Source organism: Symphodus melops (genome assembly GCF_947650265.1).
Source record: "Symphodus melops genome assembly, chromosome: 11".
Taxonomy (NCBI): Eukaryota; Metazoa; Chordata; class Actinopteri; order Labriformes; family Labridae; genus Symphodus; species Symphodus melops.
The window spans coordinates 16813029-16832240 of record NC_136701.1 but is presented as its reverse complement, the minus strand read 5'-3'; the positions used below and the strand labels follow the sequence as shown (position 1 = coordinate 16832240).

The 19212-nt window shown below is 40.8% G+C and overlaps 1 protein-coding gene across 1 annotated transcript in view; it reads left to right on the top strand.

Moving 5' to 3' along the window:
• stard13a (StAR related lipid transfer domain containing 13a) overlaps positions 1-19212 on the top strand; it is a 41482-nt gene that overhangs the window by 10192 nt on the left and 12078 nt on the right. The window contains 1 exon segment of the mRNA XM_079355149.1: positions 2104-2134. Coding sequence (XP_079211275.1) covers positions 2104-2134 — 31 coding nt within the window.

Sequence of the window (19212 nt, the reverse complement as noted above, 5' to 3'; positions counted from 1 at the left end):
TTTTTGAATTTAATTGAACATCTAAGGGAACTTTAATGGTCATCAAAATCAATTTGTTACCTTTTTTTCAGGGGAACCTGCAAAAAATAGTCTAGGTCCTACAGTAACATTACATAACCCTTATCTCTTTGCAGAAAAACTGATCTCTTACCCTGTCTTGCATTATTTCTCATCTTGAACTGGAAATTCTCTTTGGGGTTTAATTTATTCCCTCCCTTTCCCACATTACCCCTCCCTTCCTCCCTTGCTCTGTTTTTGGGCCTTGTCTAGTCTGCATGTCCCCTGCTGTTGTGTAAATAAGGTGAAAGTAAAAGGATGAGACAGCGCTGCTACGTCCTGCAGAATGCAAGGTCATCTTTTTTACTTGGTGTCAGCACTGCAGCACCAACAAAAGCAAAGCACTTTGCCACATGTCAAACGGATATAGCACAGAGAAGAGCAAGTACATGCACACAATAGAATGTTTTCATGAACCAATGAAATAGCTAGACACAATCAAATATGAAAAAAACTCACAACGAAAAGATGTTCGATGGGTTTGGACCTGCAAATTATCAAACAGTGGTAACCTCGTTCTCAAAGAAGTGAAGTAGGGGGGGGGAGATGTTAGGTGCCATCAGCTTTAGACTAATTGTTCTTCCACACAAGACACCATGTCTCTGCAGAATACTGTGATAAACAGTGTGCACTTTATCCTGGAGTGTCAGGGGTTTATGTGTGTGTGTGTGTGTGTGTGTGTGTGTGTGTGTTGGGGGGGGGGGGGGGGGGGACAGAGAGCAGCAGAGGCCGTGGGATCAGACTGATGCTGCTGAGGAGTGGGTTTATTTTCCCCTAGCCGTGCCTGATAAAGTGCAGCTGTCCAAATTGACACGGACTCACACACACACGCACACGTTTACGCGGGTCAAGATACACATTGTACTTCTCAGCTCCAAGTTAAGATATGATGTGTATATGTGTATTCATTTAAATACATTAAGATGTAATATAATTGTTCAATGTTTCATACTTTTTCTTTGGCAACAGAGTTTGTGACCAGTCAGGCCAATAAAGCAACTTGAACTTTAAGGGACTGTCTTGGGAGAGAAGTGAATCACTCTTTAATTAGAAACCTCAAGTTTAATCCTGAGTGAATAGGTATATTTCAGTAAATGATAGCAGGACAGTGGAAAACCCCTGGGTCTTTTTCTCAGAAATCTATGGACAATAAATCCCAGACCTTGAAGACCATCAGTAAGAATGAGGGATTTTCCTATCACAGTAACCACATTCATGATTTCTGTCATGTCAAGATAACATTTCAGACAGCAGGGGCGCAGATGGACTACCAGTTAGGTCACGCCCCATGTGGGTGGGGTGGGGGGGCTACTTTCTCGCAAGTCCATCCCACTCTCTCTCTCTCTCCCTGATTTCCTACTGTGCCATCTCATAATAAAGGCTAAAATTCACAATATTAATCTTAAACAGCAGGCAGTGGTAGGAAGTTTAAACTGTGAACCGCCTCAGATCTTACCATATCAATTCCTGTAAATTCAAGGACGTCTTAATGTATGTACCGTATGTTTGCGTTGTGTGGTATACTCCCCATGATCAGAGTGTAAGCTCTAATTTCCTGTGGGAATATTTTAGCTGTTGAATGTGGCCAAGTTACAGTTTTTTGTTTGAACCTCTCTTGTTCTAAGCCAGCTCACAAACTCTGAAGACAAGATTAGCACACAGACAAACGCACATCCTCTCTTATTTCCTCTACTTTAATTGCACCATTTATTATGATTAGGGCTGTTTTTTTTAATAGTGCTTCAGTCTCCTTCTTCAAGCCTTAAACACATTGTACACATTGATTTCTTGTTTAGTTCTCTGTTCTATATTTAAAAAAAATATTTTTTCTAAAGGATTTGTTCATGATCATACGTCCTTTTCCCAGCTGCTTCAGTACAAAGACAGTGTATGAGGAGAACTGAGTAAATGCCCTTTGGCTGATTTTTTGAGTTTACATTCTCCAAAGCTTCAAAGTGCTCATGTGAATCCATTAAGTGTTTGTATATTTTCTTACTTGTGTGTTGATATTCATTGTATGTTTTCCCTCTCTCTTTTCCACATCAGGCTGCTGCAAGAATGACCAGTGGATCAGCAGGTAAGATAAGAGCGATAACGAGTGGAAGTTTGTGTGTGTGTGTGTGTGTGTGTGTGTGTGTGTGTGTGTGTGTGTGTGTGCTCTTGTGCTCGTTCAGTATCAGAATTCAGTCTGCTTATTTGCATTCCCACTTTACCCACTTTGGGATAGATGTGGACTTCTGGGAATGTCTCCCACAGGATTCACAGCCAATATGTCAAACCTCAACCACCCAGAAGTAAACATACAGTATACTGTTTCTACTATAACACACACATACAGTCTGTCCACGTACACAACACAAGCACATTCAGGTGCACAAACATAGATAAAAACACAAACATTGTGTGTTCTGAAGTTTTGGTTTGAGGGATCTTTTCATTTCCATTCAGTAGAGAAAAACATAAAGGCATGTGCAATTGTATATCTACGATGTTAAAAATAATATTTATATATTTTTTCCCCTTTGGTGTTGAATTTATCACTCTTTCACCTCTTGGTGAAAGAGTGTCAAGTTCCCGGTGTTACAAGAGTCCTAACAGATGATTAATGGGTTCAGCTCTGACCCCTCTCCATATCTCTTATCCTCAGAGTGTGTCCCATTTGATTGACACGCACAGGCGTCGGGGCGACTGTAGTTAAGTGAAACCCGAAGAGATGTCTCACATTTGGAATTGTTTATTTTAGTGTGTTTTGTCCATATGTGAGTGCACGAGCTCATGCAGATCAGCGCTTGTGTGTGCGTACGTCTTAACAGTTGGGGTGTCTCCAGCATCAGCAGGGGTCACATTGCTGTCATGATAGTCGTTGGAAGAGAGGTGCATTGTGGGTAATGAGGCTGCAGGGGAGGTCAGAGGTGATGACTGGCATATGACAAAAGTGAGACTGTGTTTCTGGTGTGTCAGAGAGACAGAAACTATTTGTACAAACATGGCAGCGTTGAGAGAAGAGTGTAGATTAGCTTCATTGTTTGGGGTTTCGTGTCCGCAAGTTTGTTTTCTCACACGAGGGTGTTTATTTACTACTCTGATCCGAGGAAACACTTTGGCTCTGTGACAGCAATCTTTTCTAATCAATCAGAGTTTGTCGGCCTGTGTGGGCTCCGTCTCAGCTGCACAGGGACAGGATATGATACGTGCATATCTCTGCCCACATAGCTGACATTCACTCCGAGCTCTGCCAGATAAACAGGGAATTCCTCTTAGAAGTTTCAACAAGAACTAAGTTTATTCTCTGCCGGGGGTCCCCTTATCCGGGCCTTTGTAATGGTATCTTTGATGTTTTCTGTTGTAATTCTTGTGTTTGTTTGTCTCCATACAATGATGGATGTGCTCTAAAGTGAATCTGCGCTTAAGCCCACTGATAGAAAGGCTCGAAGATTACATTATTTTCTCTGCATTTCTTTTCATAAAAGATTTATGGTCAATTCAATTCAAACTACTTAATGACTCCTTGTTGGGGTAATTGGTTTGGAGCCGCTTTTACATATAGAAAACACAGCAACATACAGACAAATTCAAATGATCAAAAAAGCTTAAAATATAAAATAGGACTTAAAACAAGATAACAAAAGGGATCACATCTTTGTGTTTCATGCTGGTAAGCTTAGAGCTATACTGTTCAGACTGTTAATATGTCAAAGTTAGAGGTTGTGAAATCAGCAGATAAAAGAAAAACTCTTAATAAAATCCAAATAAAAACGACAGAGGATTACAGAACTGGCTTAGAAAATGTTTTAGTTCCAGCAAAAGGTGAATTCTCAGTCATCCTCTTTGGGCAACAATAAAAAGTCTTTTGTATGTAGTTAGACGCATTATTTGATGTCAAGTTGGTTCTTATTTGAATGGCCTCTTTATCTTCTGGGTCACCACAGTGGTGCCGTTACCTCCTTATTTTGGCTTCCTTCACCTCCTCTGCAAGCCATTCATCTTTACTCAGATACATTAACTTATTTTGTTATCTGTGCCCAACTCTGTCCCCACCAAACATTTAATATCCATATTGTACTGTATGTATTCGTTTTTAAAATTACACTTTTTTTTAAATCAGGGAATGAATGTTGTTTTATTCTCGCAATTTATTCCAGCTCCAAATGATTTAAACACATTGGAGAAACACTGCTTCTCTGGTAAAAAACAAAACAAAACAAAAACATTAAACAAAAAAAAAGAAATTAATAGCAGAGCACTGCTTTTTTAGAGTGGTTTATGATAAGCTACAAATGACACTAGCCCGATACACATTTTCTCTACTTTCACTGCTGCCCAGGGATTATAAAAAAATATATAATCCTTCAGAGTTTCGACATTATTGGAAAGCGCTCGGGGAGGCTGTTGGTAATCTCGACCTATGGCTCTTAGATCCTTTTAAAGTGTCCTTTGCATGTCTGTTTGTGTTTTTTTAATAAGTCTGGCTGGAGGGATTCAGCTGATCTATGGCTGCTGCAGACTTCTGACATTTTACCAGAGCGGGTGTCATGCTGATGTTGAACCAAATTCCTTTTGTCTCGGTATTTGTTATTAACTTGTGTGAAAACATTGAAAGTGTCAGAGGGTTCAGTCTCTCCATGTGCAAGTATATGTTGAAGTCCAACTCCTGTCCCTATGTGTTATGCATAATATGCAGTACCTCACACAGAAAAGCAGTTGGCTCAGCAATTAACATGCAATAAACCTTAATAACTTAATGATGGTGTCTACTGTAAGTGTGGTGTTACTTAGTGTGTGTGTGTGTGTGGGGGGGGAGGTGTGAGGAGCTGTGATGTGCAGACCTACCACAATGCATTCATTAAAGGTTTGTGATGCAAGGAGGTCCTTTATTAAGTAAGCCTGTGTCTGTGTATGTGTTAAACATTGGAGCAGTGTGCAGTGATTTAACAAGCCTGGAAATGGATATGGATCCAGTCCAGGTTTCTCCTTCAGTTTCTTCTTGTCCCGCTCGCTTTTCATTCTTCCTTTATCTTTCTGCCCTCTGCAGTCTTTGCTTGACGTTCAAACTGAAAATAGTACCAATCAGTCCTGTTTTTAATTTTCTGTTTGTATGTATTGATGTCAGATTTCTTCTTTTTTCAGTCCTCTGTGTTGCTCCTTGTTCTTCATGTGTTATGATCAAATGCAACACAACTTGCTAATATAATAATAGTGAAATCAAGTAAGTAAATGTTTGGAGAATGGAGCTCCAAGAAAGCCATTAAATTCAAAAGAATGTGAAATCTCCAATATATTTTTATTATTTATTATTGTTGTACTTATTTTACTTGGATACTGTAGAGACGTAATGTTGGAGAACTGCAGACTCCAGAACCAGGAGCAGAGGTGATTTTTCGTTTTGTTTACCTCTACCATATTCTGACTTCATTATCTGAGATTTGCTTGTACCAATTGCCTCAAAGTTTGTCTCCAGGGCTTTCTGCAGGAAGCTCTTTAACCACAAACTTACACCACTTACATGTCGATCTCACTCTTTGTCGAAAAAAGTACTAGTTGACTTTATTTTTCCCATGATCTCTTCCGGAACATAATTAAGTAACATCAAAAAGTCAACATGAAGACTAATTATATACTTGGTTATTTACCATTCCTGAAAGTATTTCCCTGCAAATATACTAACTGGTTCTTTAAGTGTTGGTCCTTTATCCTTTATGGCGGGGCCATAATGTGCACAGAAGAATTAAAACTTTTGTATTTGTGTATGCGTTACACACGTGTGTATTTGCATGTGTCTGGTGGCACATACGGATGCATGTATTTGTATTTCTTCCATACAAGTTTGTGTATTTGTGTGTGGTCCTGATACCCTATACATGCGTGGAAAAAATGCTTGAGGAAGGAAGTCGGCCCTTGAGGATTTTCCTGCTAGAATGCTTATTTTAACAGCTCCAAACCTCACAATATGTAAACCGCTTCTAAGTGCCCTTCAAATGAGACACTCATTGACACAGCCTCCTATCAGCATGTGATCTGCACTCCCCTGACCTGTGGAGTTTCCTCCGTGTCCATTAACTATTGTTTCCCCCTGCCCCAGGTCCTGCTCGCTCCATACCAAAGTCTGCACCCCATAACCCCCTGCACTCAACTTACAATCCTACAAGTCTCAAAAAACAGCTTCTACCCCTCCCCATTCAGTTCCATCCTCTCAGGCTGAGTCTCGTTCCCATGTAGCAGCTGTGTTATTTCCCATCTGTATCATCTCTCCTCTGGCAGGGACCTTTACTTTGTGCCCCACTCCCCACCTGAGTGACAGCCATCTCCCCTGCTGTAAGGGATTCACTTTGACAATAAGAGGTAGACGAGGTCAACAGGCGTTATCTTCACAGACTAGACAAGGGAAGTTGTTGTTGCGTAGGAAGATAGGCACTCTGAATCAGCAGGAATATTGACAGAGACAGAGATGAAGCTGTTGATTCAAAAACATGTTGGCTCTTTGTATGATAACCCTTGATAAGCTGCGGGTCCTGAAATACTAAAATAACTATTTCTTCTTAATTCATTCATGTACTATATTTCAGTTCAGCTGATCAAGCTCAAGTAGAAATTCTGACCAGCCTCTACTCAATCCCCCCTTCCTTTCTACCGAGAAATCAAGTGTTTTTTAGCTTTTGACAAACAAATGAGCTTACATGTATCAGGATTTACTTGTTGCATTAAATGGACAGTCCAGTTGGAAGTGTTTTTCTTTTTGTATCCTGTACAACCATTGTCTTTCTTCCCTAACTCATTTCCTCCCTTACACTGCTTTTGCTAACAGCAGACATGACAGTGTCTCAAACGTATCAGATTCGATGGCCAAGTTAACACCTCTGAATACCAACCTGCAGCATTTGAAGACAAAGAAAGGGCAGAAGCCTGACTGGTTCTTTGTTTTAATCACATACAGGTGCTTTGGACTTCAGTTGATCATTTTGGCCTTTGAATGACGCTTGCATTTTTAATTTTTCAGTTTTTCCATGCAATAATAAAAATAAGAGCTGAATTCTTAAAGCAGCCAAGCTTTGTAAAAGTTTATATACATATGTGCTACTTTTCCCTATAATATAAAGTTTACTGTTAGTGTGTTGAAGGTTAAGAACATTGTCATCAGTGAATACATAAACAGATGTTGTGCTCTGCATCCTGCAGGGCTGCTCTTCAAAATGCTTTTGGAGGAAGTGAGCAACATATGGAATTACTGTGAGATTCATCGGAAGATTAGGTGCATATGTATGTGCTCTTAGAGCTCACTCAAAACAGATAGTATGGGCTATAGGAATTTAGGTCAAGGTTACACAGTGCCATCTGTTCAATGGTTTTGTCTAATCTAGAGGTTTTTCCACTTTAATCAGACTGGTGGTTTCAGTGTATGAGAAAGGATCAATCTGGTTTTTGACGAGGATTCTGCCTCTGCATTTGTTTGGTTTGAATTTTAATGAACCTCAAGATTCAAAGTAAGCAGCTGTTCAAATTACACACAGTGAAAGTATGAGCTGGTTTCAGTCTGCAGCAGCACGGCCTGAATGACTGATTGCTGCAGAAAATAGAAGACAGGCAGGGTTGGAAAAAAACAAGCTCAGAAAAAAGGAGGACAGGAGGGAGATGGAGGAGCAGTAGCATGGACATTTAGGGAAACTGGAGAGAGGAGTGGATTGGATGAGAAGCTTTTGTCACTGTCTCTGATCATGTGATCTACTAAAATATTGATCCGCCTGGACTTGCTAACCCAGAAAATGTGTACATATGCAGCTATTGACTTTTACAGTAATATCATCAGAGTGCAGAAGAGTCTTAGTGCTAGAAATCCATCCATCTATTTAGCTATCTAGCTATCCATCTTGGATAAAGATTACTAAAGAATGATTTGAGCATTTTTGTGACCATCAGATGTGCAGTATTTCATTATCATGATCTTTTTATTTAAATCTATATCTTAACCTCACATGACCTGACAGAAAAAAATCCTTCTACGCCTTCTCCTCCCTCCTTTTTCTTGATACAGCATGCGGTCTCCTTTAAACCAGCCCTGTCCATTTCTGTGACTACTGCAGATCTGATTGCTCTCCCTGTGGACTCACCCATGCTCTGGTGTGTATTTGTTCTGAAAGTCAGATCCTGTGTCTGTCCAGAACGTGTCCATTGTGTTGCTTTGATTGGCCGTTTGAGCCCTGGAATGTGTAAGAATGGTGTTTTGATTGGCTGTCCAATGTTTCTATGTTATTTCTTCAGAGTTTGACACACAGACCAGCTGGTCATCCACAAATCACAAACTGAAAAAAGCAGAAAAACTAAACTGACCTGAGAGTAACTGGAAGTTGAGAGTTTTCCCCACAGAAGTCATTCATTCTGTCTCTCAACTTCAACCCAAAGTGCACCCTGTTTCTACAATTTCTCTCAAGATATCGGTCATTACAATGACTTTTTCAGCCAAGTCAATATTATTTAAAGACCTAATGGTTACCTTTCTTGTTGTTGATTTCTCTGTAAAAGTTATCAGGGAACACAATTAGAAAACACTTAGATGCCTTGAAGGCAATTTGCATGCTTATATCATGTCATTTTCTAACTATGCTTGAAATATATGGATGTTGTAATCAATGCTAACTGAGAGAGGTTATGACATTATAGATCACCTATTGAAGGTTATCTTTGATAATCTTAGGGTACTTTGTATGCAGAGTACTGCAGTATTGTTTATTATACAAGAAATTATATTCTCCCAAGGGACAGATAAACGGGAGAGCAGTCAAGGGATGAGAAATTCTGATTTATAAGCTCCAGAATGGATTAAGCTTTAAGATTAATGAAAGAAATGAATGGCAAGAAATCTCCATCCAGAGCCTCGAAGCATATTATACAACAGTTTTCAAAGCCTACTCCATAAGATTTGAATGTTAAGTGTTGAATGTAAAATCAGTTGAGCCCTCTTAAAAACAAAGAAAGCCATTCTCCAGGGGAAAACACAAAGAAATAAATTAATCTAGGGTCTGTAATGAGTGATACCGATTTTAAGGTCAGCACGTGAGAGGCTTTAAAGCAGTTTTTTGAGGAGTTAAATCCTAATCTATACGGTCACTCTGAGTATTCAATACATAACAATGTACAAAATCTGTTCTTCTCTGTTAATAGAAGAGGCGACATCCCCTATGTTTATTTACTTTATTCTTAAGATATTACTAGCCTACAGTCATAGCTAACGCCTTTAAAGTGCATAGCTCTCTGTCATGCAAACCACGCTAAAGTTAATGGTTTTAACACAGCTTTCACAACATGATGTTAAAAGATTTATCCCTCATGGCACTATCATTTCTCTTTTCTGTTGCTGATTAGTTGAGAAATGGGGAAATTATAACACTTTGGTGGAATATCTGCATTTATATGATTTAAAACCATGAAACCAACAATAATTTTGTTATGACAAAATTTGATCGTCCAACCTCGCACTCTACATCAGAGGAAAATTTCTGTCGGGTGAATATGCTGAATTATTTCCCTTTCAGCCACTTATCTCTCATTAGTAATGACAGTGCCAACCATGAGTCTTCTCTTGGTCTCTGCAGTGCATTGCAGGAATATAAATCGCGGACTGTCTCTCTAGAGCTTCGCTGTCACCAAACACCAGGAGGCAGAGAAAGTAGGGCCATGAACTCAGCATTAATAACCATCCTCTTGAACACATTTGTTTTGAACTAAACCAGTAAATCCCAAGGCAGAGTTATGCGCATTTTATGACAGGACCAGTCACCAAGTGGTTTTGGGTGTACGAATATATGCAAGATTTTGCTGACTTCTCTGGACATGAAGCATGTTTCGACAGGTCAAAATGTCCCATCAAGATCCTACAAGTGGATCTCTGCTGACCTGGAACTCAACACCACAAACGAGACATCCGATGGTGTCAGGCAGACGGCAGCTGAGGAGTGTCCTGGCCTGGTCTGATCGCTCTGTCTGGCATTCCTGGGATAACACAGGGTAACTCAGAGCTCACGATGACAATCCCAAAACTCTTGACCTGTCAGAGGGATGACTGCAACTCAAAAAGAGACAGACAGTTTGTGCGTTTTCATGTCAGATTGTCAGACGAACAGGAGCATGTATGCAGTTTATAAACGTTTTTAGCACATTTACAATTGACTTATAAGTTGTGATGTCTTGAGCAATTTTCTTTGGGTTTACTCATGACAGGAGAACTGACAACTTGTATGATATTAACATGATGGGTGAAACCCTTATTCACTGTGTCCTATGACTTCTTGCTTATGAAGGGAAGTATAGTTTTAACTTAAATGACCACACCTCTAGATTTCCAGACAACCTGAATCACAACCTTATAACATTATAACAGAAGTCCAGCTTTTACCCTCAGCTATCAGATGAAAATGGCGTTATTAATAGCCTATATGCAAGTGCTAGCACAATTTTAACTTAAAAATATTGTTTAATGTCAAGCCTTTTATGTATGAGGATTTGATGATTTTGTTGTCTTTATCCAGCCTCGGTGTTTTGAGCCATCAATTTGGATTTTCCCAGGATTCTGTAGGCAACATTTATAGTAGTCTATAACAGTATGTGCAGATGCCTTGACAGGTCAGGCCTGTGACTGAGTAACCAGATAGGTTTTCTGGCAACACCGCCAATGTAATAACTTGTGAGTATGTGTGGCTTGACTGTGATATTAGTGTGTATCAAGGGGATTGAAAGAGATCCTTGTTTGGGTGAGTGGGTGGGTTTGGGTCGTGGAGAACATGTAGGCTTGGTGTGTGCGTGTGTGTGTGACAGAGACAGAGAGAGAGAGAGAGAGAGAGAGAGAGACTCACACAAGGGGGGGGGGGTCGCCTCTCACATCTGGCTCTCTATGTCAGCGTTGCAGACTCACATGCAGAAGTTATGTTAAAGACTGCTGTACCTTCACTCAGAGACGCTCGGGGGCGAGGAGGGCCGTAATACTTGATGAATTAAACCTCTGTATTTGAAGAGTGTCGAATTCAAGCATATAGTTTCTAGTCCGCCTTCGCTGGTGCAGTAAGGTGACGCAGCGCGAGAGGAGAGTTTGCTTTAATATCAGGTGAAGCGCGGACGAATATTGCGGCAGCCGGACACAGAAGCTCTGGACGTATTGTCCCTGCCAGCCGGGGCAGTTTACTGTGGAATAACAAGGAGCTGGGGGGAAAAGGAATATAAGTCAGGAGATATGCACCCGCCTGCATCGCAATGACAACCCAGCGAAGGTCTGCCAAGCTACAGCTGCGGCGGTCCATCAGCGAGCAGCTGCGGGACTCCACGTCCAAGGCTTGGGATCTGCTGTGGAGGAATGTCCGGGAGAGACGGCTAGCAGGTCAGAGAACCAAAAACCAGAGGAAGTGATACTGTTAAACATGCGGAATACAGATCATTATCATTATGACTCATAGGAATCTGCCAAATTAATCTAACAGGCAGCTGCTTGAGTCTATGAGCTGCTACCTCAAAACACCTCCTTGTGTTTTAGGATTTAAACATTTTGGCCTGACATTCAGCGGCACTACATTTATTACAACTTTGCTAAGTCATACTAGAAGGATAATGCGTTCAAAAGTTGATCACACTGAACATATAGCTTCTCTGTTATGCCTGTAGAGTCACGCGCACGCAGCGCGCTCCCTGATATTTTGGGAAGGTCATTGTCAAATATAGAGCTCCAAACAGCGCAGGCATGTGCTGTGGACAGGAGTCCAGCTGAGGGGATTCAGATGCCAAACTCTCAGGCGCATTACTTCTTCTATTTTGAAAGAAACGTTTGTTTTGACATTGTTATTTTCGAGTTAGCAGGGGAATTATGTGTTGCATTTTGGATTGTATGCTTATCTGCCTTAATGCAGCAAGTTTGGGAGCCAGTCGGTGTTCACAGTGTATAGCCTGGATGCGCAGAGTCGGATCTCTCTCTCTCTCTCTCTCTCTCTCTCCCTCTCTCTCCCTCTCTCTCTCTGAACTGTGCGTCAGAGGGAGGAGAGAGATGCCGAGGGTTGCATGTGTCTCCTTGGTTTGATGTAATTACTGGGATGTCTGCCTCTTAAGCAAATTAAAAGACGAACATTCCCACATCCATAACCCCGCAAACCACCGCAAGCAACGATATCAATCAAAGATCCTGTGCCTGTCAGACGCATTCAGGAAAACAGCGGTGATAAATCGCATACATGCAAACAGCAAAAGGCCACTTGTGCATTGTTGTTATGGATGCATAATTAGGCTACTTACTGTGATGAATAATGTGATGTAGTTTGTACACAATAGAAAAGTCTAAAGGGGCATTAAACAGAACACCTGCTGTCCTAGTGATCATTTTTCTTCTTTTTTCTCACCATTCTTCTTCCAGTGCCCAAAACCCATCACAACCTATAGCTCCTAGCTCTTCCTCCCCCTCCCCTACATCTCCCCACTGCTTAACCCATCCGCCCACAAGGCACTAAGTTCACATCTGTCTGGATCAGATTTGGAGAAAAGGGATCCTCAGAATGCGAACATCTGGCCTCTTTGTTATTCTGGCACTCAGCATTTCTTTTTCACTGCAGTCAAAGCAAACTCACATCATATACAAAAAAATATGTTGGAAGTTGGCTGAAGGTTTTATGTTAAATCAGTGATCCACAAAGTAAAACAAGGCAAGGTTTTTTTTAGGGGGAAAACCCTTCAAAACCCCACAATATATTGCAGTGCACCACTTGAAGCTAACAATGAAAATGAACTCAGTTAAATTAAGAAACGGCAAACTGTGTAGAAAGGACCATTACATTTAAATAGAGCATTTATGATCATGTACCATTTATTTAAGCCCTAAATGTCATAGAGATAGATTAATAAATATAATTCCAGTCTGGATGAAAATGAGGTATATGTGACTGTGTTCACTTCCACTCATTCAACCATCTGCGCATTTGTGTGCGAAAACTGAGAGAACAAAATAGCACCTGGATTTAGCTCTAATCCCATAGATTTTTAGGTTAGCAGTGGGGGTCGGATCTCCCTTTGCGTGTGGGATTTGTGGGTTTTAGGTGCTTCAATGTGTGTGTTGTGAACATTTACCTAGATAATCTCTGTAGTCACCTCTGTCTTTCGGTTGGTTTTTAAACTCACAGAGATGTCACGGCTCATTTGAAAATGCGCTGCAAACTATGTGTTTACTGAGTTATTTGCATGCACATATTCAGCTGTGCTTTCATTAATGTTTCAACAGATAAGGGCTCAGATTTTGTTTTAAATCTTCTGCAATATTTAAAACAGAGGAAATCTTACTTGCCTGTATTTGTCTGTCTAAATTAAGATGCTGCTTGTGGCATAGTTTAAGCATAGCTTATTCCCTTTTGAGACCCTGTACTGCATCTATAGCTACTCAGTAATGGGCTCCTGTCTGCAGGTTAAATATTAAAGGTGAGCAGGTTTGGAAGCTTTAAATTCTCTGACTGTGGAACTCAGACTAGTTGCTTTATGTTGCTTAAACAGCATCCAATAACTTAACATTCAAGAATCCAATAAGTAAGCCATTTCTCATTTTTCTTTTCAGAATATTAATCGACCTAGATACATTTATCAAGAGTTGTGCAAGTTAATGAGGGTAGTGATATCTAAAATGCAGAAAATACGTGTTCAAAATATGCCAGTGTTTCATAAAATATGATTCAGGACTTGTTAAGCATTCAGCCAATAAGGACATGAAAGCTTATTTTTCACTTGCTTGTTCAGTTGGGAATTTATCATCACGGAAATGGGTTATTATGAGGTTTCCTGCATTTAAAGCAAGATAAAATTAGCAGAAGCTCGTGAAAAATAAATCATCCCAGCTTTGACTCCATCTTCAAAGACTGGGGCTTTTGCATTTTTTTAAATATTCTCCAGCTGTTAGTTGTCGGGTCCCTGTTGCCTGCATTTTTGATCAATGAAAAAAAATATATATATTAGGGTAGGAATTTATCAGTTTGCTTTTTTAGTTTCTTTGCTACTTGACTGGCTGGGTCTTATATGGGGAGGGATTGGTGGATATTATGTTTTTGATTGGCATACTACAGCCAGGCCCTGTACAAGTCCATCGACAGACATCTGTGAAGGTCTCTATCATGTTCCTGAGTCATCCTGCTGTTCATGCATCGTGGTGGAACGCTTGTTCAGTACTCTTCATTGTATTTTAGTTTGTTTGCTTTTTCATCTATCAATCAGTAAATCTATCTTCTGATAATTTTGTCTCCCAATATGCCTCTAGAGGGCAGTGTAATCAAATTAAATCAGAGTTTATTATGCGATAATCCATTATTTCTTCTTCTGCTTCATTCCTCTATGACAGTCAATGACTTAAGAGACTTGAAGCTCAGCTGTTGTACAGTAGCTCTCCACTGTGAGATCAGGTGTGTGTGTGTGTGTGTGTGTGTGTGTGTGTGTGTGTGTGTGTGTGTGTGTGTGTGTGTGTGTGTGTGTGTGTGTGTGAAGCAGCTGACCTGAGATTGACTTTGCTATGACCTACTTTTCACGTGCAACCCCCACCCTCACCCCTACCTCTTCCCCCCTCAGCTTACCATCGACTTCAAATGAATTTAAAAGGACCCCTTCTATATCCTGTAGTCCTGGCACGACTATTCTGCCAAACGAGGTCAAAGTATGAACTTGCCTCCTCCTTCTCTGCATTCCATACATTTATTCGCCAACGCTGTTTCTGTTTGGAAACAATCAGTCACACATTACAGGCATCAGGATCTCTCGCTGCAGCTGATAAATGTAATTTTGATGTATGTATTGGGATCAAGAGAGTGCGGGTGCCTGCATATGTGCCTGATCAGTCAGGGCTTAGAAGATATCAGGCAATGCACAAAAAAAGCATATAAATCAGGACTGGTGATTACTTAAAGTTTTAAATCCATGTCAGTTACAACAGACTGCTGCAGCTAGCTAGCCTTCTTAGTAACCAATTCACTCCACTTGCTGCAGTCAGTGTAGAGTAGATGTGTTGTGACATTCGTGGTCGGTGGGGTTCTAGACCCTTGAGTAAGGAGGAGGCCCTTGAGCAAGGCACCAAATCCCCCGCCTCTATCACCTCTGGAGCGCCTGCCGAGGGCAGCACCGTCACTCTGACGTCTCTAGTTTCCCCCTAGGTGATCAATACAGTAAAATCCTTTCTTTCGTTTACTCTCAAAAGTTTGAACGCATTGAGTGAATGGTGTATGTAAACATTGTAGAGACGTGATTCTACATTACAGTGTCAGTACTTTAACCTCAGGAGGATTTCTGGGTACTTCCTCCACCACTGAGATCAGTCATGTTAAACATCATGTGGTATGAGCCCACAGGATTTACACAACTTTTCTCAAAGGCATTACAGTCCTGATCAGCTTTAGTAACAATAGATTGGTTCCTACACACATTCCTCGATGCAGTCAGACACACCCACATGCTCTCTATTGTTCTATCCCCTTTCTACAGGATTTAGTTTTTTCCAAGCCGATCCCTTGTCTCATCGCGTCTCCTCTCCCAGATATAACACTTACACACAGGCATGCCGCTTGCCCGAGGCATGTACCAAATTGTGTCTTTGGCACTGCGTCAGGAAGCCGGGCAGTGTTTCCCAATCCTCCATCTCATAGGCACACTTCTCCATGTGACCAAGTGAAAAAAGCTTGTGGAAGCAAACGAGTCTGTAGGTCTCCCTCCCATCTCAGCTGATGGGTGAGCGGTTGTGTGAGCATGTGTTTGGAGCTAACAAGCTTTATCATCTGATTCAGGTAGTGTGATGATTGTTTTGTTTGTTGAAGGGAGGAGGCGGGCGAGCAGGCGGGGAGCTGATTCGGCTTGCAGTGAGGGCTTGTTAGAGACAGGAATTCGGAGGGAGTGCTCACATAACAAGTCATCAGGACGAGAGGAAGACTTGAAGCATTCCATTTCTATCTTGTGGAAGTTTTAGTTAGCAGTATGGGTGATGTGAATATGCAGAGTTTGACTACCTCAGCACTCGGAGAAAAAGCTGCGCATGGATTAGAAACTGCAGAAATTGAGGGTGGGGGTGTAGATTTCAGAGAGTGCAAACCCTCTGACAGTGTGGACAGTGTAGAGAGTGCTGACGTAGACACTGCTGAGAATAGTGCAGATAGCAGAAGTTTGGATTTCCATGACAACAGGGAGGATCAACGCGAGACGGACGACATTGCTGAGAGTGACGACGACAGCTCCAGTGAGGGATCCTGTCTGGAGGCCATGACACCTCATGGCCAGCGACACTACCTAAGGCTGGGCGACACCCCCAGACAACGCTCTGCCCTGCGCCTCTCACGCATCATCGCTCGCAAGCAGCTGCTGCGGAAGTTGGCTCGAGGTAGAAATAGAAAACTAAGATATAACTTTATTGATCCCTAATGGGGAAATTCAGGACTAGAGATACTGTATGACATCTAATGTATGTGGTATGTGTAGGGTATGTGATCTCAATGATCCTTCAAGAAATGATTTGCACGACTTAAACTGATCGAAATCGTCTTTTACTTTGCTTGTTTTTCTTCTCTGCAATGACTGAACTCATTCAACCCTGTAGCTGTGTTCTCCTTTCCATTCAGATGTCGAGGAAAGAGCCGTGTGCAGCTTAATACAATGCCAACTTTCATAAAGAAAGTGTTTCTTTTTCAAATCACAGAAAGGGAGTCTGAATGCTGCCTTTTCATGTGAGATTCATTGAAGGTTTTTATCTTTTGACCTACCTCACTAATCTTTGCGAAACATCAACAAATAGAAAAAGACTATAAGGAGGAACCTGTCCATCTTTTGTTTTTTTCATCTTTTTTTTATGTTTGCTAAACGGGCACTATATTTCACTCTACTCCCATTTTTCTCTGGTTTAAACCAGTCGGACAGATGGAGCCCATTCTACTCAAATACATCTTTCAAATTTCCCGAAGAAGACAAAACAAACCCCTTAAGGGGTGCATTGTTATTGTTTTAGTCTATGTCCCATCTACCCAGCTTTTCAGCTTGTATTCCATGGTAACTTCCTCTACTTCCTGTCACATGACTCATGTTTCCCAGGGCGTAAACAGAACATCCTGGTGTTCAGTAGGAAGCTTTGGGCTACTCCAGTGGACACTCTGATGTGTGTTGAATTCCATGTGAAAGATTAGTTGATCTCCTTTGTTTGCTGATGTTTTTCAGGGTGCTATGTTGGTACAATTAAAGTTGGTTTATGTGTGTGTGTGTGTGTGTGTGTGTGTGTGTGTGTGTGTGTGTGTGTGTGTGTGTGTGTGTGTGTTTGTGTGTTTGTGTGTTTGTGTTTATGTTCCTTGCTGCCAAATTAGTTTCAGTCAAATCTGTCAAATCTTTTATGTACTTTAAAAACTATGTGAGCCAGACAGACAGACATACAGGCAGAGAGAGAGAAAGAGAGAGAGAGAGAGAGAGAGAGAGAGAGAGAGAGAGAGAGAGAGAGAGCGAGAGAGCTCTTGCGGCAGGTGAGGAATGTAGATGGAGAAGCAAGTTTATGCCTGTGCTGCTTTTGGGTTAGGGTATGACTAATTTAATGTTCTCTCACTGCCTCCTGCAGTAACACACTTTTCTTCTTCTTCTATTCCAGTCGTATAACAGACATGCAGTACACAGACGCACACACAGTGCCAAGTTGAATTCCTCTCCTCAGCAGCTGCTCGACTGTCAGACGGACTTTAAAAAAAACCAGAACTCAGTAACCTAACCTAAGCTACGTCTGAAACTCCTAAAAATAAATACATTGATTCATTATTTCCAAAATCCCAACTGCCTTTTAGATTTGTATACACACTGGGCCTTAACGCTTTGAGACAAATATATAATGCATAATAACATTTTTCAGTATTGCAATGGCCATGTAAATAGCGATTAATTGCACAGCCCTAATCCACACATGATCCTTAAATAGATGGATGACTTAAATCAGAATCAGAATCATCATCATCATTGTCGTTATGGGAATAGATTTAACAACTTTTAAAAACATTTTCACACAGCATCACTTCGTTTGCACAAAATAGCGACAGCAACACAGCTGAATAGCCAGATCCCTTCACTGAGGAAGTGGAGGAGAGGAAAAACAGAGGCAAAAGAAAAGTCATCATGGGACTTTTTATATTTATTAAATTAATAAAAATGTGGTCAGAAACATGGCTCCATATAGACTTTAATGCTGTGCTCTGTCTGTTGGATTTTTACAGTAGTCAAGTGTTCTGGGACAAGTCGACGAACCTAAAACCTGATAATACAGTACGTGATAGGATGAAGTACTTTCTTTGATTCATTTCTAAAACTAAAAAGTCAGTGGACTTGATGAAGACTTGTGTTAACATCGATATTATCTCCTCCAGGAATTAATCATAGTATCAATCTCTTATCAAAACTTCGACTCATAACTGCACAACCTCTCATAGGTCTAAAAGTTCATTTGAATGTAGACACGACTTTTTTATGTTGTGCCATGATGCAATACAATGTTGCTGTTGTGGAACAGCAATACAGTATGCACTGTATGTTGTTGTTCCTAATTATTCAAAAAGCTGCTAAAATGATTACCCACATTTCGAGCAATATCTCTCAGGCCACTCATTTGGTATCTGTCTTTGGTATCTGGCCCTCAGTAAAAACAAATTGAATAACGGTGGTCTCTGCACACAATCACTACTCTAATAGTCTTTATTTGCCATATCATTTTAAATGACAATTTCATTGACATGCAACTGTATTCCTATATTTATCTTTTGCTCTATTCGTGTCTTTTATTGAACTTCAACTTTACTTAAATCTAATTTTTGTGGATATATTTTATACTGCGAGCATTGTCTGAGTCAGAAAAAAATGTTGGCCAACAGCTGCTTCACTGACGTTTCTGCATGTGACAGAAAAGGAGAAAAAAAAACTTGAACTGCTTCTTTTGCAACCACATCTAACAATATTAGGTCATTCACAAAACTGCAACCTAAATCAGACACTTGCTGATGCCTTACATGTAAAGATGGCCTGTGGCTATATAATAACTGGAGGGAGTTTAGATGATTTTACACCCTCTGCTGGAGGAAAAGAGGCATAACCAAATACTAAACTTGATCACCTTCAGCCTTCTTCTGTCACCCCAATAGTCCAGTCTGCTATCACTCAAACTGA